This window comes from Mastacembelus armatus, chromosome 5, assembly GCF_900324485.2.
Source record: "Mastacembelus armatus chromosome 5, fMasArm1.2, whole genome shotgun sequence".
NCBI lineage: Eukaryota > Metazoa > Chordata > Actinopteri > Synbranchiformes > Mastacembelidae > Mastacembelus > Mastacembelus armatus.
In genome coordinates, this window is record NC_046637.1 from 10,222,466 (window position 1) to 10,249,351 (window position 26,886).

General features: G+C 37.7%; 2 protein-coding genes across 2 annotated transcripts in view; both read left to right on the forward strand.

Moving 5' to 3' along the window:
• Positions 1 to 10,410: 10,410 nt before the first annotated feature.
• Positions 10,411 to 14,962, forward strand: hrh1 (histamine receptor H1). Its single transcript, XM_026307536.1, has 2 exons — positions 10,411 to 10,469; positions 12,925 to 14,962. Exon 2 carries the CDS (start codon positions 13,096 to 13,098, stop codon positions 14,698 to 14,700), a length of 1,605 nt encoding a protein of 534 aa, XP_026163321.1. The 5' UTR covers positions 10,411 to 10,469; positions 12,925 to 13,095; the 3' UTR covers positions 14,701 to 14,962.
• Positions 14,963 to 19,867: 4,905 nt separating this feature from the next.
• Positions 19,868 to 26,886, forward strand: part of atg7 (ATG7 autophagy related 7 homolog (S. cerevisiae)) — a 56,142-nt gene continuing 49,123 nt past the window's right edge. Inside the window, exons 1-8 of the mRNA XM_026307664.2 lie at positions 19,868 to 20,328; positions 21,140 to 21,344; positions 21,514 to 21,568; positions 21,711 to 21,828; positions 22,157 to 22,234; positions 22,343 to 22,459; positions 24,443 to 24,589; positions 24,864 to 24,952. Of these exons, the coding sequence (XP_026163449.1) occupies positions 21,173 to 21,344; positions 21,514 to 21,568; positions 21,711 to 21,828; positions 22,157 to 22,234; positions 22,343 to 22,459; positions 24,443 to 24,589; positions 24,864 to 24,952 (776 nt within the window). The 5' untranslated portion in view covers positions 19,868 to 20,328; positions 21,140 to 21,172. The remainder of the gene's footprint in view (positions 20,329 to 21,139; positions 21,345 to 21,513; positions 21,569 to 21,710; positions 21,829 to 22,156; positions 22,235 to 22,342; positions 22,460 to 24,442; positions 24,590 to 24,863; positions 24,953 to 26,886) is intronic.

Here is a 26,886-nt window from a genome sequence, read left to right on the forward strand (position 1 = left end):
GTCAGCTGTAACTAAAAATTACATTTTAACTCATCAGTGTTCATCATAATATCTTATACCAGAAAATGGAGCTGTCTGTGTATTTATACTATTAGAGTCATTCGATTGAATAGAGAATTCTAATATAAAAATTGTGCTGCTACATCACAGTTTAAAAAAATTTAAATGTAAAAGGTAGATGATTACTTTGACTGACAAGAAAACAGCAGACCCAGTTGACAGTACATCCAGCTGTGTGCATAAAAGACTGCATGTGCATTTACAATATAATAGGATTCCTCTTCATAAAAACAAGAGGTGAATTTGACTTCTAGCCTCCGCTCCATTGTCAAATTAGCACCACTTTAGAGAGACAAACATACTAAGAGAGACAGATTGAAAGAGAGACTGTATGGAGAGAGCAGATTATGCAAGTCCTTCACCTCACATGGCTGACTATGTGACTGCAAAATGCCCAAGAGACTGAGGGATGGAGGAAAGCAGTGAGAAGGATGGAGGAGGGGGAAGCGGAGTAAATTGGAGAAAATTAAGTGGAAAAGGGGAGAGAAGATGGATTTGAGAGAAAGAGACAGGGTGAGAGAGAGGGAGAGAGGGGGCTGATGAGAGGTTTATAAAAAGGAAAGTGAAGATGATGTAGAGGGCGTGTGAAGTGGGCCTCTGTCATTCTAGTTAATGGCAGTTGCCTCGCCTGAATGACGGCAAAAAGAGCGCCGCTGAAGAGGGCCCTGATACGCAGCCTGACAAAAGCATTTATCAGATGCAGCACAGCTTGAAAAATGCTGACATGCTGGCAAAATCTTGGAATAAAGTCCACTGAAAGGCAGATTGGTGACCTTATTCAAATTGTCTGACTGATGCAATCTGTTTTTGTAATCATGTTTTACTCATTTTGTACACTGCTGCATTCAGCCTGCACATTTTAATAAAAAACATAACAATTTAAGTGATGTGATGAAATATAGTTTTGGTTAAAAAAAAAAAAACTCTCCATAATGCTTTTAGGCTCTGATCAAAATAACATGACTAAGTGCTGAAATTATTTTAACATGAACAAATGCTCAAGGGCACATCATGGTTTTTGTAGTTCTTCTTGTTGAAAGGCAAGCAAACTCCAGTGGTGGAACTATGTATATTTAGTCAAATGCTTTAATTCAATACAAATTTCACAGTTAAATTTCACATACTCGTACAGCTCAGATGGAAATATACTGTTTACTACACTAAAATTACAAGTTACTTACCATGACTTATTATTTTACATAAAAAGCTTACTAGAAGATTGAAAAAAAAACATGATATGCTAGTGGATAAATACATAATATGATCAACAGAATGATCAGTCAACAGAAAACTGGCAACTATGAATATAAACTGATTGGTTTTTTTTTTGCATTGAGCACAAAATTTCAATGAAAATTTCACAGCTTTATTTGTAATGGAGCATTTTTACAGTTTTACTTGAGTAAAGTAGATCGCTGAGATTTTTTTCCATCACTGTCTCATTCTGCTGTATCTGTATTATTACACTGGGACAGGTTGGAGCAGCTGCTGTGAAAGTAAGGTGGTATCTAAAATGACAAGTGAAAGAAGAACCCAGACAGAGGTGAGAAGTCAATGATGAGAACAAGATGGCAGTGATAAAAAAGAGAGGAATAAAAGGAGGTAATAAATGAAGGTCAATCGCACTTCCTTGAGTAAATACAGCAAAATGAAAAATGCATTTCATTGTTTGAATATTATGATTGACTCTCATCCTCTGTTGTTCTTAAGGTTCATCTGTTCTGTGTTGACATTTGATGGATTTGTTACAGAAGCTGAACAAAAGGTTGTAAAGTCAATTACCAGTGCTAACAGCAGAGTAAATCCCACAGGTGAATGGAGATTACACATAGATTTAATGCTTGTATTACTTCAGAGGAACACAGATCTGATGATAAATGTGACTTATAGTGCCTTACAGGTTTACAAAGGCTTATACTGATTCCAGCTACCTAGAAAGTGATTTTATTTTCACATACTCAGAGATTTCTTCAAATTGTTTTTTTCAGGCCTCTTTTATGAATTAGTTCAGCCAGCATAAACGTGACCAGCAGATGTCACTGTTGGTCTACAAAAAACAGACGTGGTTGCGTAGCTTTTCAAGTGTTGCTATGGCAAGCAACCGCAAAAAAAAAAAAGTGATATTAGAAATTGTCTAAAAACATACTAGATTTAAAGCATGCTTGTATTCACAGTAAATATTTTATGTCAATACCTATGTATAGCCATTAGGGAAATCATTTATGGAAATTAGTAGCTTAAAAAAATAAAACTGATATTTGTTAATTGTTTCCCATTAGAGGCATCTGGCTTAATTTGAAAGCTATAATTACCCCACCCAACAATGAACTGTAACTGGCCTGTTTCTTTTCCAACAATCTGTAATTACAGGCCTTTATGGGCTCCCATAGTACAAAATGACCTTAATGAAGTTACAAAGACCTCTGACGCACTAATTTGCACACAAAATTTAGAATACACACCTCCTTACTATGATGTGTACATGCATGGACAAACACACACACACACACACACACACACACAAAGAAATCTGATTACTCACACACAGATGTGGAGCAGAAATAGAAAACCCTTGTCACTACTGCACATTCATATTCCAATCTGTCAGGTTAAATCTTTGTTCATGTACAGTCATACAGTCAGTATCATAGTGACTGTGTGCAGCACAGATTTTTTTTTTTATGGATTATGAAACATAAATATTGATCAACTCATATAAAATCCCTGGTGACTCGTTTATCCCACAGCTCCCATGCTGCGGTCCTCTAGTCCTTTTGCTCATTTTTCAATTTTCATCAGGGGAAGGTTCACATTTAAGGATTCAGACAGGTTGTAAATAATGGCTGCCTTCCTGTTTTTGTGAGTAAACTCAAGCTGTGCAGTTTTTGATTACAGGGCAGCTTCATTTATCTTCATTTTTTATACTGAATGGAGGGATTTTTCCAAAGGTGTCCAGCAGCTCAGTATCTGTAAATCTTCTAGCTATAAGAACACTTCATTAACCACCCAGTGCTCCTTTTCTAGTTACAATATAGGTTGCCAGAACAAAAATTTTTTCTTTGTCTTATTATCTCACCTTTCTTTTCTCCCTCTCTGTCCTCCTGCCCTTCCTTCCGCTCTTTCTTCTCATCACCTCTTCACCTGCACCCTTTTCCCATAGAGGAGAGTGGGGATGGTAGAAACATGATTTTGTTCATGCATCTTCTACTTCAACAGGAGCAGGTGTGACACAAAATAAACCTGATGAATTACAGGGCCTGCTCACTCACAAAGGTGTTTTAATTTACATGTCATCTGTCAGCTGGGATTTCCCATCATATAAAACTCTATATATTTCCATCTACGTAATCAATGCAGCTGCCTACACCGGATGTGTCGCTCTACACACTTCACACAGACTCTGTGCACGTAACACTAACCCAGAGGTGCTTTTAAGGGTTCAACTCTGTGGCTGTGTGACGACAGAGTCACAGCTGCCACTGTTATGTCGGTGACATGTTGCATTTGCAGCACAGTCCATCTATAGAAAAGGTGTATTTCTGACCTATTGTCAGGCAGAAGTTGGGCAGAATGACGCCAGCAATTTGATAAGGTCACTAATCTCCACATTCTGGAAAAAAATAATTTGTCTTAGCCTAACAAGTGCCACAAAACAAACAGCTGAGGTTGGAGAAGACAAAAAAGAGCAGTCTATGAGCCCACGTAGTCCCTGAGGAGAGGTCTTTTCAGCCCAAAATAAATGAAAACACCTGTTTAGGTGTGAAATTGGTGCGACAGTATGTTAAATAAGGACAGAGAAAACAAGAAAAAGCAAGCAGAACTGGATATAAAGTACGACTAAAAACAGGCAGTATACAGACATACAATTCTAGAAATTTGTTCAAAATAATCTTAAGCAGACAATGAGCCTTGAAGGGACAAGCTTATTGTAGAAATATTATATCTCCCTGTGATATTGTTGATTGATAACAAAATACAATATTAATTTATTGGACTCACACAAATCCAGAATGTCTGGAGGAGTGGAGAAACACCAAAGTGACTCAGAGATATCATCCAAAAATAAAAAATCCAGTCAAATTCGGTGCGTCCCCAGTACACAAACTGTAGAATTAACCTAGCTATTAAAATGAACTTCAAGCACAACCTGAGAAAAGCTGTTAACAACAAACCTACATGCGACTAGTAGACAAAGTAAGGACAAGGAAATTACATGCACAGTCCCTCAACTTCCAAGGAAGTAAATACTGTGTAATTTAGTCTTTTGTCATTGAAGCCTATTTTCTGCACTCTGAAATTTCAGCTTGCGATATATCGTAACTATGTTGACAAACGTGACAGAACATCTGTCAGCTCTACTAACTGTGAACTACTAATTAACACCTTTTTTTTAAGTCACCTCATCAACACCGCCATTTAGGGCAGGAGCTGAGGATATCTCTGGTGAGTCTCAGCTTCATCACCTTAATGACACAAGCTTTCTTTTGTGTTTCTATTATTCACACAGCTACAGACAGACTGTTGTGACTAGACTGAGTTAGGTTTTCATTAGGTACACCTGCTCAAAATGAAACAATCCAGCACCCCCCTCTGAATATATATTCAACAACGTGTCAGAGAGGTACTGGATGATGTAGTTTGTGGTGGTTGGGTACTTTATACTGTATGTGTATATACACACGTGTATATTTATATGCATTTTTGGATCAGTTTTGTATTTTATTGCCATATACTGCATAATATAATGTGTAAAAGTAAGTATATTTCACAGTAGAAACTAAGAAATTTTGTGAACCCAAACAAAAACAAAAATCAACTCATAACACTGTTTTCAGAGTAAGCACTTTATAAAAAAATACTACTTTATAAAAAATGTTTTATCTTATTTTATTTACACTCCCCTTCAAAAGTATTGGAGCAGTGAGGCCAAAACCTTTATTTTTGCTGTAGACTGATAATATTTGGGTTTGACATATACAAGAGATCAACATTTCAGCTTTTATTTCCAGGTATTTACATCTGCATCTGATACACAACTTAGAAGATTGCACCTTTCATTTGAACCCACCCATTTTTCATGTGAGCAAAAGTATTGGAACATGGGACTGATAGTTGTGTTTTGTTGCCCAGATGTGTCCTATTATATTGACTATTCAAACAATAAATAGTGCTGAATGTCCATGCTTAGTTTCAGATTTGCCTGTGTAGACTGCATTTATATTTAGAGGTGTAACCAACATGAAAACCACAGAGCTGTCTATGGGTGAAAAACAAGCAATTGTGAATGTAAGAGAAGATGGAAAATCAATCAGAGCCATTGCACAAACACTGGCCATAGGCCATACAACCATTTGGAATGTCCTGAAGAAGAAAGAAACCACTGATGTACAAGTAACAGACTTTCAACGGGTAGACCAAGGAAAACAGCAGCAGTTGACGACAGAAACATTGTGAGATCTGTAAAGAAAGACCCTAAAACAACTGTTAGTGACATCAGCAACAACCTCCAGAGGGCAGGAGTGAAGGTATCACAATCTAAGGTTCATAGAAGACTTCATGAACAAGTATAGAATATATACCAGAAGATGCAAACCACTCATTAGCAAGAAGAATAGGAAGGCCATGATGGAATTTGCCAAAAAGTACAGAGACGAGCCTCAAAAATTCTGAGACAAAGTTTTACGGATTGATAAGACAAAGATTAACCTTTACCAAAGTGATGGAAAGGCAAAAGTTTGGAGAAAGAAAGGATCTGCTCATGATCCCAAACATACAAGCTCATCTGTCAAACACAGTGATAGATAATGTCATGGCTTGGGCTTGCATGGCTTCTTCTGGGACGGGCTCATTAATCTTCATTGATGATGTAACACATGAGAGCAGCAGCAAAATGAACTCAGAACTCTACAGAAACATTTCGTCTGCCAATTTAAAGAGAGATGCAACCAGATCCTTCGTCTTGCAACAAGATAATGACCCAAAACATACTGCCAAAATAACGAAGGCGTTCATCAGGGGCAAGAAGTGGAAGGTTTTAAACTGGCCAGCTTAATTTTACCTGATAATAAGGAGACCAAAGGGAGTAAACCCCAAAACAAAGTGAAAGAGGCTGCAGTGAAAGTCTGGAAAAACATCACAAAAGAAGAATGCAAAGGTTTGGTGATGCCAATGGGTCACAGGCTTGATGAAGTTGCTTGATGAAGCATTTGCAACTAATCTTAGACGTAGTCTAAGTCTTAGTCACTTTAATCTATTTTAAATCTATCTGTTCCTATACTTTTGCTCACCTAAAAATTTGGTGTTCCATTACAAATTATGTAATCTTCAAAATTGTGTATCAGATCCAAATATAAATACCTGGAAATAAAAGCTGAAATGTTGATCTCTTGTCTGATATTAATCTTTTGATGTCAAACCCAAATGTTTTCAGTCTACAGCAAAAATAAAGGAATTGGCCTCACTCTTCCAATACATTTGGAGGGGACATTCATTAAAAATCCTTCATATGCAACTATCACTTTCTGAAATCCAGGGTAATTGTGAATTTAAAACCCATGTTTTATATTTTACATATTACAGGCCATTTTTTGTTGTTACAGCAAGAACAGTCTGCAGCCATAATAGTATCCCCAAGTATGAGTATAGCGATGTCCCTAAGGAGAGTGGCCATAACTGTTAGCCAGGGTAGGTCTGGCTATGAAAACTACAGCAATGTATGGTGCATATTTGGTAACAGCTGTATCTCTTTTATTTCTGTTAATACGTTGCCATAGTCTGACAGGCGGGGGGTGTTTTCTCCATATGGTGCTAATGTCTAACAAACACATACTTCTGGGCACAAGGAGTACTGTATTAAGATATACAATAAGTACAAATGTTAGAATTTTTCTTAAATCTCTTATTAATATATTCTGCTGTATGGCTGCCAAAACACATCAGGACAATTCGACTGTATTGAGGAGTGCCTTAACATCATCAGTTCTGCAGTTTGCCATGGCCTGACAACTCAAGACCCCAATTTCTTTGAAGAGTTCACTGAACCGCTGACTGATCCAGCCCAACTAGAGGATGTTTCTGTCAAGTTGAAGAACCTCGCTTATGAAACTAAAATGATATGAAAATAAATGTTTCAGGATTGAAAATCATATCGAGAAAAAGTTCTACTGCCGATCAGGTTTTATTAAGTAATTAGCTTTGGTATAAAGGTGCAACAGTCCAAGTATATAAAATTGGAGAAAGAAATCAGTTACTGGAAAATATAATGTAAATAGGCAAATAGATTCATAGATGCAGTGGAGATGGAAGTCAATCTGTCTCCAAAGTATTTTGGGTCTTGAAGCGTGGGCTCAATCACTTTTCAAGTGACAACAGTAAAACATTCCTTGTTATGATCTGTATGTTGAAAATAGGATCAAATTTTCTACAGCCTTTCCCAAGAATAATATTGATGGCTCTGTCTCTGCAGCAGAGAAGCACCAACACAGAGCATGACCAGGGGAAAACTGACACAAATCCACATGTATGACATGATGCACTATTTAATTTTGAAGTTGCATTCTTATAATTCTGGAGGTTTACAATTAAACTCATGGTCTGTGGATTCAAGAATTTCTGATTTAAAGTCTTTTGCATGGAGGAACAGTTTTCTGCTCAACCTGCTATTCGACCAGCTCCTGAAAGCTACAACAAAACCTTTGCTCCTTGGGGGAGGATAATGCACAAAACTGGAACCAGTGCCCTAATAGTAAATTAAGACGTATTCAAAATCTATACTGTCATTATCATACACAACATAACTATAGAACAAAATATGACAAGAACCACATCTGCTTCATTGATCTCCAACTGTATTCCCTTTCCAATACAGTGTGTTTAGCAGAAAAGTTTAGCAGTTAAAAAAAAAAAGGACAAATACCAGTGACAAAAAAAGACTAAATCAAATTTAATCTTTTGTGGTAAATCCTTTGTCACTTACTCACTGCCTGAAGCCTTCAACCCACAGACATCAGCAGGTACTTTATAACTTCCCTGCTGATGCTCTCCATTGCAGCCACATTTAAATTTTTGTTTGTTGTGGTACCTCTAGATGATTTGGGTCAGTTCCTTTATTATGCCACACTTTCCTCTTTCCATCATTTTATTAGTTTCATTTTTGCTTAATCAAACCGGGTAACATCACTGATTTATATTTGTTTGCTTTTATGCAGGACATCATAGCCTTTTTTATTTTGAGATTTGCATCTTCGGCAAATCGTCTCAGGTTATAGTCATGAAGTCTGCCAACATCCTGGAAAGTATTCTTAAATTGCTGTGGAGTCTAAACGAGGATTTTTCTGACCCATACAAACAATTTTATGTCCATTCACAAGACTGGGTGCTCTTCGCAGTCTACCAGCTTGTGTGTGCCAGTTTTCCTGCATGCACTTGCTCTTTCAGAATTTACCCAACTGTTGATTTTGGCAAACTGTCTATACCATTCTAACTTTCCAATTGATTTTTGCACATTTTTTTCTTGTGCATGGCGACCTCTTTACTCTTTAAGACTAAATGTTGAAACAATTAAGATGTAGTAGGGACTCAGGTAAGTGTTACTGTATGTATTTCTCAAAACATTTTCTTTAATCTGGATCATTTAACATTCTTTTAACTGTATGTGGTTAATCAGGATTAATCAGGAATCTTAGGGGAAAGTTTTTATTAACAAAAAACTAATGTTCCAACAGTGTTCTATTTGAAATGTTTTGTAGGAATTTGTAGTTATTTAGTTTATTCCTTAAGTTCTCATTACTGCTACAGGGATGTTAAACTTTGGCCATTATCATAAAGCAAATCAATTGTTATTCAAAAAAGCTGAATAATTAATTCGATTCTTGACTTAGTGACAGAAATATTCCAAAATGCAGCTACCCTGGACTCCTTATTGTTTTGCACTATTTGATTTGCTATAATACTACTTAGTGGTTTTCACACATCTCATAAAGTTGATATGTTCCAGTGTCTGTATTTCTTCACCTGTTATGTAAATGCAGACCAATAAACTGCTACACAGTTCACACATCCAGCCGGAAGAAACTTTGAATGTTACTCTTCACAGTTGCCAAATGTCATAACAGTTCAGACAACACATCCTCTAATGGCACTTTGGTCATACAGCATTTGTTTTGCCACCTTGCTCAGGATTTGAGCAACAGCTAACTGGGGACATGAAGCGTTAACTTTTCTAGGTGAGTATGTTTTGAATGTTTGAGGTGCAAACCCAGGCTTTAAGCTATATCAAGAAGTTTTAGATACTTAACAAAAAAAACAAACAATTTAAATGTAGACAGTGCATATATTGAACAACAAATTTCTGGATCACTTGTAATAATTAAGCTTTAAAACAAGGGACAAAGTGTTGTAATGAGATCCATCAACCTCCACTCTATTCAAACCACATTGAGCATTTTTATTTTCAAAAGTGATATTTTTGTTGTAAGCTAATTCCTTAGATTCTATCAGGGGAATTGCATCTGATTTACACATATTTTTAAAATCTGAGACATGACTTAGGGCGAAGACATACTGGTGGCACACACCCAAGTCACAGAAGCCATCCTTATGTTCACACAGACCCAAACACTGGCAGCGGTGAGGCGCACTATAGTGTGGGAGGACACGGTGCCCTAAGACAGCTGGTGAACCATATACTGAGAGGCTGGATCCATAGGTGAGACATCAGCTGATGTAATATGCAATACACCTCAAACTAGGTCAGCAACCGGAATTCATCTTATGCTTTAAAGGTTAACTACACCCTCCAGTGAATTTTATCATTCCAGCCTGTGTTCCGATTGGAGGAATTCATGGTGTTCATCAGTCTCCATTAATAATAACCCCATACATTTCCCAGCCTCCCCTCTCCCTGACGCTGAATTCACCCATAAAGAGCCTCATGCGCCAATAAGTTAAAGGTTTAATACAGTTAAATACAGATGTTTATGACGATGTAGACCTGTAGATCGCACTATTTACCAACCTCGAACAGCCCGACCCCATTACAATAATGTCCAGATTTTATGAGATGGAGGAAGTTAGAGCCACTTGCTCACAGCGTGCGTAAACTGTACTGTGAATCATACACACACTGAATCATGCCACTGCGAATCATCGTGCGCTACTCCATCAGGTGAAAATCCATTCCAATAACAAGGTCCTTTTTATGGCAGGGAGTCTTCAGCGGGAAATCATGTGAACTCCAAAGTCTGTTTTCAGTCCAGGGAGGGGGGGGGGGGGGCAAACAGTGAGGGAGATAAGGGGGAGGGAGAATATTTCGTTGCAATTTTAACCTCTGTCCTTCACTCGTTTTCTGATGTGCACTCAGAGTACGACGTGGAATTAAAACGGCTTTTACTGGACATTCATGCTCGTTGGTAAGTGTGAAACTACTCTACAGACGCATAGGCAGCGATAATTCTTAAAATGGGACACTTTTTACAGCAAATGACAAAAGCAATTTCAGTGTCTGTTGTTGAACGAGTTTGTCGATTGTAGTCATAGCATGTAAAACCTGAAAGTTTTCGTGCGTGATTCTGCAGCAGCTCAACAGGTGGCTCTCTGCGCACCGAGTCCTAGTATCTCGCATGAGAGCCATTATTCATTTTCGATAGATAACGCTTCAACAATTAGTCTGTGTTCCTGATCTTGTGTAATATAATCAGACAGTCAAGTGTTATTAAAGGTAATCACATTGAACAATTAGTGGTGGACATACATCCTGTCCTCCTGTGGTGCGGTAGGTTAGTGCGCTTCTCAGGCGCAAAACACCGTGCAGCACTTCTGCTCTTCGTCCTTCTTTATCTGGTTATTCTGCGGGAATTGGGTGAGTAATAAGGTTCCTAAATATTTGCGTTGCGGAGGCAGTTTTTGTACAAACACAGAGGCTATAAACAGAGCGAGAAAAAAACTGTTTACACTCACACATCAGATTCAAAGCCAAAGAGACTTGTGAAAGCTAATAATAAATCACATAGGCCTACATGTCTTTTAATTACCCACTAAACAGACACTTCAATTTAAGTTTCACAAAATATGAGGGACAGTATACAGCATATGTTCACCCCTCATATTTCTCGCATTTGAATGTTTTCTTTTTCTAATGGCATAAAAACTACATCATCACCAGTCTAAAGCTTTTATATTTGCTATATGCTCCTGCCAGTGTCCGCACTTGGTGAAATGACTTGTAATCTGAAGCTGGAAAAGGTCTGATAAATCCTCTCGGCATACAGCATCCACAGGACGGTGCCATAGTTCATTCACTGCTTCTTTGAGGCTCTGTGGATCAAAGATATCTGTTCATTAGTTGAATCGGTGTAAATAAGGAGATGCAAATGGTGGCTGATGAGAGCAAAGAAATCTGTGTTTATTCTAAAGCTGCTCGGTTTTTTTTAGTATCAAAACCTAAATGACAGAATGAGTCATTTTCAGAGGATGCTCCACTGAGAACCTTTCAGCCTCCACCACAGTTGTGAGTGGTCTGGTGTTTTTTTTTTTCTTCCTCCAGTGGGAATTCAGTGAGTAAGCAGAGAGAAATAAAGACAGACGCATATATTTATATTTTGACCCTATCAGTAAATATCAACATGGACAAAGGGAAAAGAGATTATGAGAATGAAATTTGATTTTCTATTCTAAAAATGTCTGTATGTTGAAACATTTTAGGCTTCTGTTATACATTCAAACATGTGCATTTATATTCACATTTTTATTGGCATCATTTAATCCAGCATTTTGAACTCCAGTATGTAGTTTTTATTGTTTATGTTTTGTGAGCAGTTAAATTTGATATGAGATGGGATTAGATGCTCTGATAAAATGATACACACATGATAATTCTCTCTCGTTGGAAAACACATACTTCACTTTGTTTTCCAAAGAAAAAAAGAAAAGAAAGGCCAAATGACGTATTGAAATTCACAGATTACTCACGGAAAGACAAGTCTGTAAAAGCTATGTGTGGAAATTTCCCACCTGCCTCCATGGCAACAGGTTTATTTCAAGCTACTCTCTTAAAAATCAATACATCTCAAACAGTCGGGATTAAGGGTTTGGCAGTACAGTATAGTGATGGGTTTTATTATGAGATCTCTTGCTTAACTTTGTAGATTCAAACATGGTGTAGTATAGCTTTTTATACATCCTAAAACAGAGATTCCATCATACAGCACAGGCAGAACATCTTCTCCTCCAGTTACACAATTTGTCTGCTGTACTGCTGTGTCGTAGCATTTGCCACCCTCTCCTTGTGTGAGTGTTACAGAGAGCCAGCTGGGCAGTGAAAAAGAAAGAGCAAACATAATATCTAGCTAATTAATACAGGGGAAAACATTACAGGAAGTACCCAGTTATTTTTCTCTTTCTCATAGTGTAGGCACTTGTGTCTATTAAATGTCCCTCTGTGCTTTATAAACGATTCCTCCAGACATGTTCCATGGAACATATAAAAATACTCTTTGAAAAATCTTTTTTGTCTCATTTGTTTTTGTATTTCGTTGTTGTACTCCCTTTTCCAATCTAGATATGCCTATTTAAATACTGATTAATTCAGTTTCCTACTAAGTGCACTGAAGAAGGCAGGTTTGCACATCATACTTGTGTAGGTTGCATACTGCACATGACTGGATTCCATACCAACGTATTTCTGATGTAACAAAATCATGCTGGTACAAGCAGGTGTTAAACTCAGATTCCAGGTAAACACAGAAAACACAGACCGAAGTTCAAAGAGAGGATGAAGACCTGAAAGTGATTTCTTGTAAATTAATCCTGTGTGAAAAATGCGAATACTACAATAGTATAATCTGTGATGTCCTTTATGTTTTCCAGAGTTTGGACTATGGATCAAGGCAACGTTAATTAGGGCAGATTAAGCTTCACTCATTGGGAAGCAGGCTGGTTAACACTTTCTGGTCCAAACATGTTGGCCACAATAAAAGACACACTGGCCAACAGCTTTCCATGATCTGACCGGATCTAGAAGTGACCATCTCACCTAACATGATGGAATCTGGTTTGTCACCTTCCACAGACCCTCTACACATCAGCACCAACACCTATGTCAATTACAGCAACAAAAACTGGAGTGGTCTCCTTGACAGTGACTCACTGAGGAGCAATCACACCCTGACACTTTACGATCGCTTCCACAGCGCCTTCCTGGGAATCTTTCTGGGACTTCTTTCGCTCCTCACTATCATAATGAACCTGCTTGTTCTTTATGCTGTGAAGAGAGAGAAGAGCCTCCACACAGTCGGGAACCTCTACATTGTCAGCCTGTCTGTGGCAGATCTGATGGTAGGCACCACAGTTATGCCTCTGAACCTGGTGTATATTTTGGAGGATGAATGGAAGCTGGGCCGGGCTGTCTGCCAATTTTGGCTTATTATGGACTATGTGGCTAGCACAGCTTCAATTTTCAGCTTGTTTATTCTCTGTTTGGATCGGTATCGCTCTGTCAGACAGCCGCTTAAGTATCTGAAATATCGAACGCGTGGCCAAGCCAGTGTGATGATTTCCGGAGCATGGCTGCTGTCGATGACATGGATTATTCCTATTTTAGGATGGAGATCTTTCACACATGTAGACCTTAAACCCGAGGAGCAGAACAAGTGTGACACAGATTTCCGATTTGTTACATGGTTTAAGGTTATCACTGCTGTCTTCAACTTTTATGTACCCTCAATTTTGATGTTGTTTTTTTACATACACATCTACTTGGCAGTAAGGCAACATCTACGGGACAGAGAAAGGATCATTCATCCAACAGATTCATTTGGGGAAAATGAGAATGGAAGAAATTCTCAAACACCAGAGAAAAATGACTCCAAGTCACCCAAAAGAGAAAGTGAGATTCCAATCAAACTATCTAAAAAACAACTGCTTGACCAGAACACATTAGATCAGACATATTCCCTCAAGGAGGCTGATAAGACAACTGCTTCACTGAGAGCACACAAAACAACTGGTGTAAAGTGTAAAGCACCACTGCTTGACATGACAACAAAACAAATCCAAATGGTACGAAAGGCCAAAAGATGCTCCTTGTCTCCCGCGGAGAAGCAGCCAAACACAGAGATACCCCTAAGTCGACCGCAGGACATGATTTGCCCTGAGGGAAATCATGAGAACAAACAAACGGTGCCAAACTCAGTAGGTGGAGTCTGTGATATTAGTCAGGTTTCAGATGTGCAGAGATTCACGTCTGTGCTATATAACAACTACGACTTCAGTCATGCTCTGCCCTGGACCGAGGAGGGGGTTGTAGAAGACAACTTAGACCCAGCTAATGCAGTGACACTAAAACAGACATGGCAAAGATTTATTGACCAATCACGTCAGCGTATCCAAACTCTGAGGATCCATAAAGAGCACAAAGCAGCCAAACAGTTAGGCTTCATAATCGCTGTTTTTTTGCTGTGTTGGATACCATACTTCATAGCTTTCATGGTCACGGCATTCTGCAGAGAGTGTGTGCACCATGACCTTCATATGTTCACCATTTGGCTGGGTTACATCAACTCCACTCTCAATCCTTTTATATATCCACTCTGCAATGGGAACTTTAAACGCGTTTTCAGAAATATTCTGAACATTCGTTTATGAAAGAAAAGCACAGCAAGAGAAGAGCAAGGAATCACAACCTTCATGTGTCTGAGGAGAAGGGTACTACTGTCCATGCATAACAGTTGGGACAGTTAAATGTCTGAGATGTCCTTGTAGTGTATATAAAACTGTAAATGTAATTTATATGTCACTTTTTTTCCCCTCTTTGGTCGTATTTTTGTAATTTATTGCACAGTTGAGGTTAGTCTCTAAATCACATTTTATTTATTTTGTCTGTTATACTAATAAAAAAGTGTTTTGAATTCTCACCCTCAGAAACAGGAACATAAATTTTGTGTTCTGGTCATAAATGTGTATAAAATGGGTTTTTAAAGAAACTGTCTATGTGTTTTGTTTTTTTTTTGTTTGTTTTTTTATAATGTTCATGTAAAGGACCAGATGTATCACATGGTACAACATAATGCTGACACAAAACGTTTAAAGATTAACAAGCACCGCCATGCATCACATTGTTGATTGTTTTCTCATTAAAACAGGATATGGGGCATTAGTGGTCGTCCATTAGCTCTCTGATGTCAGGCCAGGAAAAACACAAATCTTTTCTAGTGTCTAGTGAGCTGTTACCCCTGGGAGGTGTAATTCAGAATTGGTTCAAATGTCCCTTTATTTCAATGATTTTTCAAGGGCTTTTAAACATTCAAGTATTAAATACATAGATACTGTACAGTGTATACTGCTAAAAAAAAAATCAAGTGAACTCTTAAATCACAAATTAAAGTTAAGTAGTTAAATATCTTTACTAAATTGTAAATTGTATAATTTGTTCCAATTAAAACCAAAATCATGAACCCATAGAGGGCTTTATTCAAAATCACTTTTATCACAGCAACTCATAATGTTGACTCAGAAGTGTGTAGGCCCCCCGAGTACTTGTACACTCCCGACAATGTCGTGATGAGTTCTGGAGGATGGTGTCCTGGAGGATGTCCTCCCAGACCCAAATCAGTGCATCAGTGAACGGTGAGCCGGACCCTCGTGCCACCCTCATTGAGTCTGCTTCTGGCAGTTTGGTCAGAATTATGTACACCAGTAGCCTGCTGGAGATGATTTTGTGGGGTTTTCACAGCACCTTTCCTACTCCTCCTTGCACAGATGACCAGATACTGAGCTTGGTCCTGGGTTGTTGCCCTGGTGGTGCTGTGTCCAGCCAGTCTTCTGGTATCTCCTCCATGCTCTTGAGATTGCAGATATAGATGTCCCCTCTATGCAACCTGAGTGGGCTGCAGGTACACCCTCATGCTACCAGTAGTGACATGGACACTAGCAAAACACACAACTATAGTCAGTCAGAAAGGATAAGTAGAGTTAGTAATACACGATGGAATGTGCCAAAAAATGGTGAGCATTCCCATGGAAGCTCCCTGTCTGGCCATGTGGCCCCAAAGAGGAGGTTATCAGGCCATGCTGTCATAAATCTCCAGGGCCCCACAGCAATGCCCTCCCCTACACTAACCTATTGTAACCACCCTGTCATACGCTACATCCGCAACTAAACCTAGTGTTACTCCCCCCTGTAGCTCCTGAGTTGGGCCCATGACACCAAGAAGGCTCAACGGTGTGTTCCAGCATTCCAGAACCACCCCCCTCAGTCAGAAAGGATAAGGAGAGAGCATATGTGTGTGGCCACCACATACAAAGCCATTCCTTTTGGGGATAGTCTTGTTTTTTCCTCTCCATTGTGCCTGTTGTCACTTTCATTCACACCAAAGCAGGTGAAACTGATTCACAATCAATTGTGCATCCAAAATGGACAGATATCCCTGAAGTTTAACTGACTTGGTGTTGTACTGTGACAAATAAGTATTCCCTTCATTTTTGAGCAGTTATTGCCCCCTGTGCGTGTGTGTATATGTATATACACACGCACACACCTTTGCACTAACTAAATTACTGTCTGTATATTTCATTAAGATTTTTATTGTAAAGTATCTGCCCTACAACCACTTAAATTCTTCTCTCAAACTGCAGAAGGATTTGACTTAACAAAGCCCTTAGCTGCTGATAGCTAAGCTTTTTACATTCTGCTCTTTGGTGATGTGTTGTAGCACATCTTGCTCATTAGCCAAACAGCACACATATTATTCAGTAATGCTGTGAAGCAACCAAATTCAAGATATAATGCATTCAAGATATAATGCATTTGTACTGAATAAATATTTGGAACAAGCACACAAAGGGAAGGCATCAGGCTCTAGAGACAAAGCATTGCAACACAATTATATCTCTATTTAGAAAAGCCTATGCTTGCAATCCTGCTGTTGGAATGTTAAATGGTGTAATAGTTACCAGTTTCCACAATAATTTCAAACAGTGTATTCTGATTTTGAAAAAGGTTTCTTATATTTAATTAACTGCATTTTTCTCAGGTCAGACTCAATGTCATGTTGCAGATTTTAGCATGTGAATTATGCTGCCTGACATAGGGTTGCAATGTCAAACTGCCATGTTATATGCCAACAAGCTCTAGATTAAATCTAGACCAAGAAACCTGGGTACAGAGAACACAAACACATTTTGAGTCATTACATACTGTAGCCATACAAATAAATCAGAAAGGTGAAATTGAGCTCGATGCTGTGACATTGTGAAAAAGCATCTGTGTGATCAGAATCAGAATCAGGTTTATTGCCAAGTATTCTGGACACAAGGAATTTGACTCCGATAGAGTGGCTTTCAGAGTGCTTGTTGCAACAGTTAACACAATATGTACATAGATTACTTAATTACAAGTCAGGAAAATAGAATAGGAATAGAAATAGAATAAGGAGTACGTCAAGTCCAGACAGTAGAAGAGTTTCTAAGTAAGTGTTGAATATTTACAATATTTACAGTTGTTATTGACCGTTATTGCACTTGGACAGACATTGCACTGGTGGTTGTTCACAGTGTTTTGTTGTCAGATAACATGGATTAAGTGTTTAAGTGTTCATCAGTGTGATGGCATGGGGAAAGAAACTGTCCTTGTGCCTGGTTTTGGCGTATAGCAGTCTGTAGCGCTGACCAGAGGGGAGGAGTTCAAACAGTCTGTGGTCTGGTTTTGAGGCGTCTGCAGAAATCTTCTCTACCCTCCTGACCAGTGAGGTGTACAGGTCCTGTGACACCAGTGGCACCAGGGATTCTTTCTGCAGCCTGAACTGTCCGTTGGAGTCTTCGAAGAAGTTGCCTTAGCCAGCCTTAGAGAGGTGGAACTGAGCTTGATCATGTGACAATGTGAAAATGCATCTGTGTGATTGCATTGAATACATCTCTGTCACCAAAATCGAGCCAGTGTTAGGCTGGTATTCAGGAAAACATTAGTACTTTAGAGAGTTTTTGTAAACATGATTTGTAAACAAATGATTGTAACTGCTGATTCATTAGTTACACCTAGTTAAACCTAAAGTGAGGTAATAAATTACAGTATGCAGTTCTAAATAAATGCCACCTTTATAGTCAGTTTTACCTCACCAGTTCTTTCTGTCAACACAACTTTACTCTGGAGTACCTAGCACCATGCAAGCACAATATAACAAAGATGCATGATATGACATGGTATGATGCTGGATTTAGTGGACTGTCGTACTGGTGCAAATGTCCAAACAAATCTGCAGGTAATCAAATTACCAAAAACTAACTGAGACCCCTTTATATTTATTAATATACACTGCTTTCTTACAAGGCCATAAGAACACGACAAACAGGAAACAGCCCTATACTTGTTCTTACTGTGGGAACAATGAAAATATTACCAGCAAGGTGACAGCTGACTCTGATAAAAACTAATACTTTACTGTATGTCAGTCAAGAAGGTAGCTGTTCAAATACACCTTTAATGTGATGACTTGCCAAAACAAACACAAATGGTCATAAAAATGCAGAAACCTGAAATATGTGCTATATGCCAAGTTGGACTTATTTCTTAATTTTCTAGCAAAAAAAAAAACAAAAACTGGTGTGAATATACATGTTTTCATAGCAAACAACATGTACATGCAGAGTAAAGCAGCTACAGGGGCTCTAGCTCTTCAACGCTAATGTCCCCTTGACCACACAAATAACACAGTAACTTGAACTATTATTATTGTTATTCTAAGAAAACCTGCCAAGCTCAAATCCAATGAACAATAACATCACCTTCAGGGTAAACACTTCAGTCAAAAGGATCTCTCCACCTTTGACCTTTTAATTTTTCTTTTGTTATGTATGAGAAGTTGTTTATTTTTTTAAGAATTTATGGTTTGTAGTTATAGCTGGGTTTTCATGTTTGTCTCCAATGTGGTAACTGTACAGCATGACTCATTGATATTGCTTAAGGTGCTTCAATTATATGGTTTTTGAGATGAAACTTTCTCTTGTTAAGGGGGATTTAAATGGATCCATGAGCTCTCAATATGTCTCTAGAGCTCTATTCGTCTATTTCAGGTATTGCTGACCTGGATCTCCCAGAATGTCTGTACTTATTTGTAGAAAAAAAAAAGATTTTGTGTGATATGTATAAATAGAAGTGGACAGCATAAAGAAAATTTCACTGACATGCATGGAAGATGTTTGTTATGCCTGTCAGTGGCTCAACACTGCATTAGAGACAATATCTCAAGACATAGAGCTGTGCTAAAAATACTGCCAATTGCTCAGAGAAACAGCATATTGCAATTTCCAATTGTCTGAGCAGCAGTCCAAAACTCAAAGATCTAAATAATTACTGATTACTATTTCCCCTTTATTTTTCCTCAAGTTCCTTTGGAAATAAATAAAGTTTATATCATTTTATCTCATGTCATATTTTTTTTATTGATTCAGTCAATCATTGCAGTGCTACCCCTGTCAAATGTTCAAATACAAATAGACTAAAATCACTCTATTCTTCATTATAGCCTAATGCTGCCATGTGTTATCATTAGCATCACAGAAAATAATATATTAAACTGATTTATGTCGACCACTGAGGTCATCCAAGATCCACTTTAACCAAACCACAACCATTTCCAGAGTTCTTGAAAATGTAAGAGTATTTTAAGTCAAAAGAAGCTTAATAAATCGATTTTATTCTCAAGGTTGTGAGTTCGAATGAACTTAATGGATTTTTACCTTACACAAGCAGACAGATACTTGACTTTAACTCTATACCGTTCGTTTTCTTTCAGCCGTGTAGTTTTTACACGGTCCCTAACTTACTGCGGCCGATTTCTGATTTCCGGTCAACAGTCTCGTAAAAATAAGCTAGCAGCTCCTTTCTTACATTCACAGACCTCTAGACTTTTACCTGTTTCAGTGCTGGTATGTTTCGTTTGTGTCTTCGCCCGCTAGTAATCCTGTAGAGGAGGATACAGACGTTAACATACTTCTCCGTTAGCTTATAGCTTATAAATTTGCCGTCCCCTGTACACTCCGACATGAAAAGAAACGGAGCGTACAAGTTTCTCTCGGTTTTCTCATGCTTCGTCGTTTGCGCGTTCTTGTTTCTATTTTGGTTCTTCGTATTTTACTCAATGGTGCTTGCACCATAAAAAAAAAGAAATAATTTCCGTAGCAGCTAAGCTAACCTGACAGCCTCATTACCCACACTTCACTGCTTTATTGACGAGCCCCGCTATCACATGATTAACTTCACCAGGAAGCAAAGATCTGGTAAGTCAACAAAGCTCAGCTTGTTGAAATTTTAGCTTGAAACGGTGTTTAGTATGTGTAACTTCACCCCCATTCATCCGGGTTGAAATACATGTTTACCGGCATGTTGAGATTTGTTGCTTTGGAGTTGCTGGCTGTGTGTAAAAACAGTTCAAGCTGCCAAAGCTGCTGTTTTCACTATGTGGTCTGTGTTAACATTATTATTATTATTATTAATTAAAGAATGAAATATACAACAGCTGACCTAAAAGGCTTTAAAGTGTTTAAATGCCAAAAAGACATGGAAGTGTTGGATTCAATGATGAGTCGTTTGATCTGTAATTTTCCAAAGATAATGGTAGATGCTGATCACACTTTAGCCTAAGGTTGACTGATTATTTGATTCACACAAAATTTATTGACGGTAAGCTTCATAACTGATCTTTTCTTGTTGATGATATGATGCACAAAACGAAATGAATCATTTATGTATTTTTATGTAATGAAATTAGGTCAATTTGTCTGTCAATCAACTTCAGCTTTACCAGCACAACTGCAACTAGTCTGTGCAGCATATGACACTATGCTGTTGTGAATGAGTTTTGCTGCTATACTTGGTCACTGGTGAAATAAATTGAATCCCTTTACTGTTATGTGACTGGATTGTGTATTCGACACCACGATTCCAGGTCCACAGCTCAGCAGCTAATGGATGATTATGTGTTAGGCCTGTTAGTTACAATACATGAACGTTATCTTCTGTAAGTCTGTCGCAAGGAAAGAGCCTGCAAGTGTTTTGTAACCTACAACACTTTTATTTCACGGTTTGCAGAACTTGTCTAGGGAGTCTGTCGGTGAAGTTGTGATGGCATCTGACGCAAGTGAAGCAACATCCTCCGCTGGAGACCTCAAGCTACAGTTTGCTCCCTTCAGCAGTGCTCTGGAGGCAGGCTTCTGGCACCAACTTACTCAAAAGAAACTTAATGACTATAGACTGGATGAGAGCCCAAAATGTATCAAGGGATACTACTACAATGGTGAGCAGTGTGGTCTGAATGTATCATTATAAAGATCTTTTATTTTTTCAGCAATTCTATTTTTTATAGTGTCATACATGAAAACAGGTTGTCAACTAGCTAATCCAGAACATGTTTCAAATGACGTTGATGTATGGTTAAACTTGTTATTCACCTTTTTGTCCTTTAGGTGACCCAGTTGGTTTGCCTACTCGCCTGACTTTGGAGTTCAGTGCATTTGATGTGTATGTATAACACAGCACATTGCCTGCATGAACATTATAACAGTTATTCTGTTGCTATTGAAAAATTTCAAGGCGCAGTGAATAATACAAATTCAGATAAAAAGATTGAATCACAGCTAAGATTTCTACTCTTTGCTGGTAGGGATGGGCCAACTCCAGCCCACTGCTGTCCAGCAGTTGGTACTTTGTATAACACCAACACACTTGATGCTTTTAAGACCACTGATAAAAAGGCTCTGCTGGAGAAGGAGGCTAAGGAGGTAAAACACAAAATGCATACATGGTTGTAAAAGATATAGTGGTCATGCAGAAAACTTTTCTTTATAAGGAAAGTAGTGAGAAAGTGTTTTTAGTAAGTGCAGTTGTCATTATGATTTTAGAGACTGCTTGTTCGGCAATACTTTCCAAAAATAGCAAATATTTTTCAATTTGTGCCAGAGCTATGTAAATTTATGAGCTGAACTGAATTCACATCCTTACATCTGATGGATTATTTGTATAAAACCAATATCAGAAATGCTCACTTAGTTGTGCAACAGAAAATTAAGTAATTGAATGAAAGCAATTTTATATGTCTTGTATTTGTAGATATGGGAGGCTATTCAGTCTGGGGCTGCACTGAAGGACCCATCACACCTCTGTAGATTCATTCTCTTGACCTTTGCAGTGCGTATGGAATGCATCTTAGAAATTCATAGTGTGAATATATAAATGTCAACATTTCTCTCATTTGTTTTACTGATTTCATCGTTTTTTTGGAAAATCCTTTCTTAGGATTTGAAGAAGTACCATTTCTATTACTGGTTCTGCTTTCCTGCACTCTGTTTTCCTGAGGGGATAAAGATTGTCCAACAGCCTACTGTCCTAGAACAAGTTTTCTCAGCAAAACAGGTTGGCTTTTTAAAAATATAAATATGTTAACATAGTACAATCTGAGATTATACTGTAAGTGCATTGCTTCTCCCAACTTTTTAAATTTGTCTTTGTTTTGGGTCTTCTTCATCTCAGTATCTGTGAATTTCTGAAGTGCTGATGCTCAGTCCAAATTCTAGATATAAATTTTACAGTTGACTATTTTTCACTGGTTTTCTACCTTTTAATGTCTTTGTTTTCAATGATATATGTTGTCCTACAAGAGCAAATATCCTGAATTTATGTCCAACGGTTTTATGCACTTATGTCCACAGTGGACATGGACTGCAGACATGGCATGTGCTTATCAAAATTTGAAAACTTTGTATCACTGGCTTTGTGTGCATACTTATTGATGACTGGCTCATTAGTCTGTAGGAACCCTGTCTCAGCCACTTTCTCTTCCACCTTTTTTGAAATACTCTGATAATCAGATAATCACTATATGTATAAAAACCAGAAGAACTGTAGAAAATTTTTCAAACCACTGTAATTTTCACTTTCTTGCTTTGTTGTTCTACTGCAGTTTTCCTGTTTTACAGCACCCACTACTTTGTCAGAGAGCAATAGTAATACTAGATTGGACTGGCAGTCACTGATGCAGCTCTTGACAATGTTTTTTCCAAAACCTGGACAGTAGTATAATGAAGACAAGTGAATTGCTAGCTTTCAGGTTTGTGGATCCAAGGTGTGAAAAAGCCTCATTAAAAGAACATCTGAATGACTTACGAACAGCATGATGCCAATTGCAGTCCACAGCACTGGAGATTTCTCAGTTTTTTTGCCCTTTCACCCCATGTCCATTCTTTTGTCTCATTCTCTTTGTAGAAATAATCACTACTACACATTCCAGCCTACTGCACCAAGGTTCAATTAGTTTAGTGCTAAGATCAGGCCAAAATTACAGTTTGACAGTTTTCACTAGTCAGTATTGGCAAAAGCTCGTATTTCTTAAGCATTTTCCCGGCCAGACAACATTGTTTATCTGACTTGTGAAATACACTGGAAATGAGACATATTATGTAAGTTAGAACATATTTTTATAAACAGGATCTGGTGAATGTGTATGAGGTCATCTGACAAATGTACAAATGAGTAGACACACTAAACAACTACAGTATACAGTATGTGTTAAGAATCACAAAAATACAGCAAGGGCCATCCCGGTAATTGCTATAATATACCTTTGTTAATATTTCAGAAAAGCTGATAGGATGCTTCTGTAAGCCTTTTTTGTTGCGCTGTACCATAAAGCATTATAAGATATAATATTTAGGGTTGTGCTATAAAACCTTTCTGTATATACAGTGCCCTCCACAATTATTGGCACCCCTGATTAAGATTGGATTTTAAGCTTCTAATAAATTAATTTTCTTTTTAAAAATAAAACCAAAATTCAGAAAAAAAATAGAAAAATCCAACCTTTAATTGAAGTACAATTATTCAGCAAAAAAACAAAAATAACATTAACAAATAATTGACTTTATATGAAATCGTGTGCCACAATTATCGGCACCCTTGATCTTAATACTTCGTACAATCCCCTTTTGCCAACAAGACAGCACTTAATCACCTCTAACATCTCAGAAGGTTGGAGAGTACAGAGAGAGGGTTCTTTAACCATTCCTCTTTGCACAGTCTTTCCAGATCATCCAAGGTCCGGGGTCTTCTCTTTTGCACTCTCCTTTTCAGTTCACCCCATAGGTTTTCAATCGGGTTGAGGTCTGGGGACTGAGATGCCCATTGGAGGCGCTTGATATTATGTGTGCTGAACCATTTTTTTAGTAGATTTTGCTGCATGTTTTGGGTCATTATCCTGCTGAAAGACCCAATAACGACCAATTTTACCACATTTTAATCAGGGGTGCCAATAATTGTGGAGGGCACTGTATGTTGACAGTGTTAATATCCAGTACAGAGCTTTCTATAAATATAACTGACTACTACTGATTTCTGTCTCAGATTGCAGCCTTGCAGGAGGCCTATGATGGCCTGTGTATCAAAAGAGGGATCACTGCCGTTCCTTACTTTCTAATGAAGCACACAAATGATGCTGTTCAGATGGCTCTAATTGAGGACTGGGATACATTCTTCACTGATACTAAAAAGGTAGTCAAGCTAAGACAGTTACTTTGGCCAAAATTACAGATTTCTTTGCTTATTTGGTTGTATTTTTAATATATTTATCATCTTTCACAGTAATGGTTATAAGCATTTTTGCTCTTGGATAAGTTCAGTATGATTTAAACGTAAACAAAGACTTTGTTTAGATTCACTTTGTATTTTTTACGGTAGTTTTAATGGCTCATCTCTGCCTTAGATTAGAGTCAATTTTATCACACACACACACATGCACGCATTCAAACTATATATGTTTTTCTAGGTTACTGTGGGCGTTTACGATCCGTGTACTCTGTCTCAACATCCGGGCTGGCCTCTGAGAAATCTGCTGGTCCTCTTAGCTAACCAATGGTAAACCTGTGTTTGTGTGTGCGTCCGTCTTTCTGTGGTTGTGTAGACAAATTGTAGTTTGATGGCATTGTTTGTGAGGATATGTGATATATTCATATTTCATCTTGAAACTTACTGTGAAGTTTCAATAACAATTTTTAAGGTCACCATTGTATTAATACGACATATTAGTGGTTTGCCATTCATAAGTTCACAAAGGGTTTTGGTGACTGCACAATGGAAGAGATTTATCAGTACCTCCAGCATTACATTTTTTTGGTTTAATGTGTCTAAACATGATGTGTCTGTGAAAGGCATTATTAGTACAAATAACAGATTTTACAGCATTATTAACCTTACATGTACACAAGAAATTCCTAAGGGTTTGTTGATTCAAGTTGTTGCAGAAACAGAGGAATGTGGAGGCTTGTATGTTTTTTTTTTTTTTTTTCGCTGAAAGATAAATGTTATCAAAATATTTATAGAAGAAATAGTTCAGCGCACCAGTGAGGAGTAGGAGTCGGTGCAACTCGACAGCTTGATTACTAAGACTGAAACCATGAATCCCTGTTTAAAGATGTTCAAATATTTACTCACAGATTAGGAACAAGTGACACATGCTACAGGTGTCACTTAGACATTTTAATCCCATGTTGTCTGGGGACTGTGCAATAAAGATTTTGTCCACTGCAGTGTATTTGCATTTGCACCACATAAAGAAAGTAAAGATGGAACACATTTTGCTATGGGATAACAATAGAAAACCAATCGAACCTAATTTAATATTAGGAAAGAAGGAGACTAACTCGGATGGAAGAACTTTGTTACCTACAAATGTAATATTTAGCATTTATTCCTGATTTTAAACATGGCTTTATTTCAAGACTACATTGTCCTCCATGACATTTTATCATCAAGAACTTTATCAAATCAGATTAATATTTTTTTTCTTCTATTTTACACAGCCAGTGTTAACAACCAGCCAGCTTTTTCCAAAGCGTGCCACAGTGGTTTATATTATGACCTTTTTTTAAACATTTCAGCTACATTTATATTTATAAAGACCAAGCAAAGATGGGGTTTACAGTATATGGTGATTAAACTGTTACAGAGGTTAAAACATCATGCTAAGGACAACGGAAAAAAGTTAAGTACAAGCTAAACTAAACACATTTAGCTTAAGTGTATTTTTTAAAAAAAAACTACATGGAGAGTGCAGCTGCACTCCTGTTGTATAATTTAGGAGCATAAGCACTGAATGTCATTGCCAGATTTTGAATGATTAGTTGTTCTGCAATATGAAAAAGTCAAAGTTGTAAGGTAATGCAGCTGGAAATGCAGTTATTTACCTAACCTGATTTTGACAAAGAAGAATAAAAGCTACAGTTAAGTTGGGTAAAACAGTCAATTTGAAAGCACTTACACAACTGTAAATGTAGTTGCATGGTAATTTTTGTCACACTTTTTCCTAGAGAGCTTAGTATTTCCTGGAACATGTGTTTTTTGTGCCATTTCAAAAACCTTTTCATTGCTTAATTATTTAAATTTATCCTTTCCCATCAGCACCAGTTTAGTCATAGAGTGCTGTGATGTCAGTAGCATATCAGTAGCAAATCCCTTTAGAAAGTTTAGTTTTTATGCTGTGTAGTCAGAGGCAGTTCTTACCCAATGCAAACCTCATCAATCTTACGCTTGGCTAGTCTGTCTCTGTGTTCATCATAAACTGTTGATACTGGCTTAGACAGAATTAAAGCTTAGCTACAATGTGAGTCTGATCTCTGTGTATTCCGACAGTCATTTAGTACCATATTAGGGGAAAAGTGATGTTATGTGGATACGTGTAGGTCATATCATTTATCTGTGTTTATTAAACTACACAAGGACTTTGTGTGTTGCACAAAATCTACCATTATGTGAGCTTTTTGTAATGGAATTTACTGTCCATGTCTTTGTAG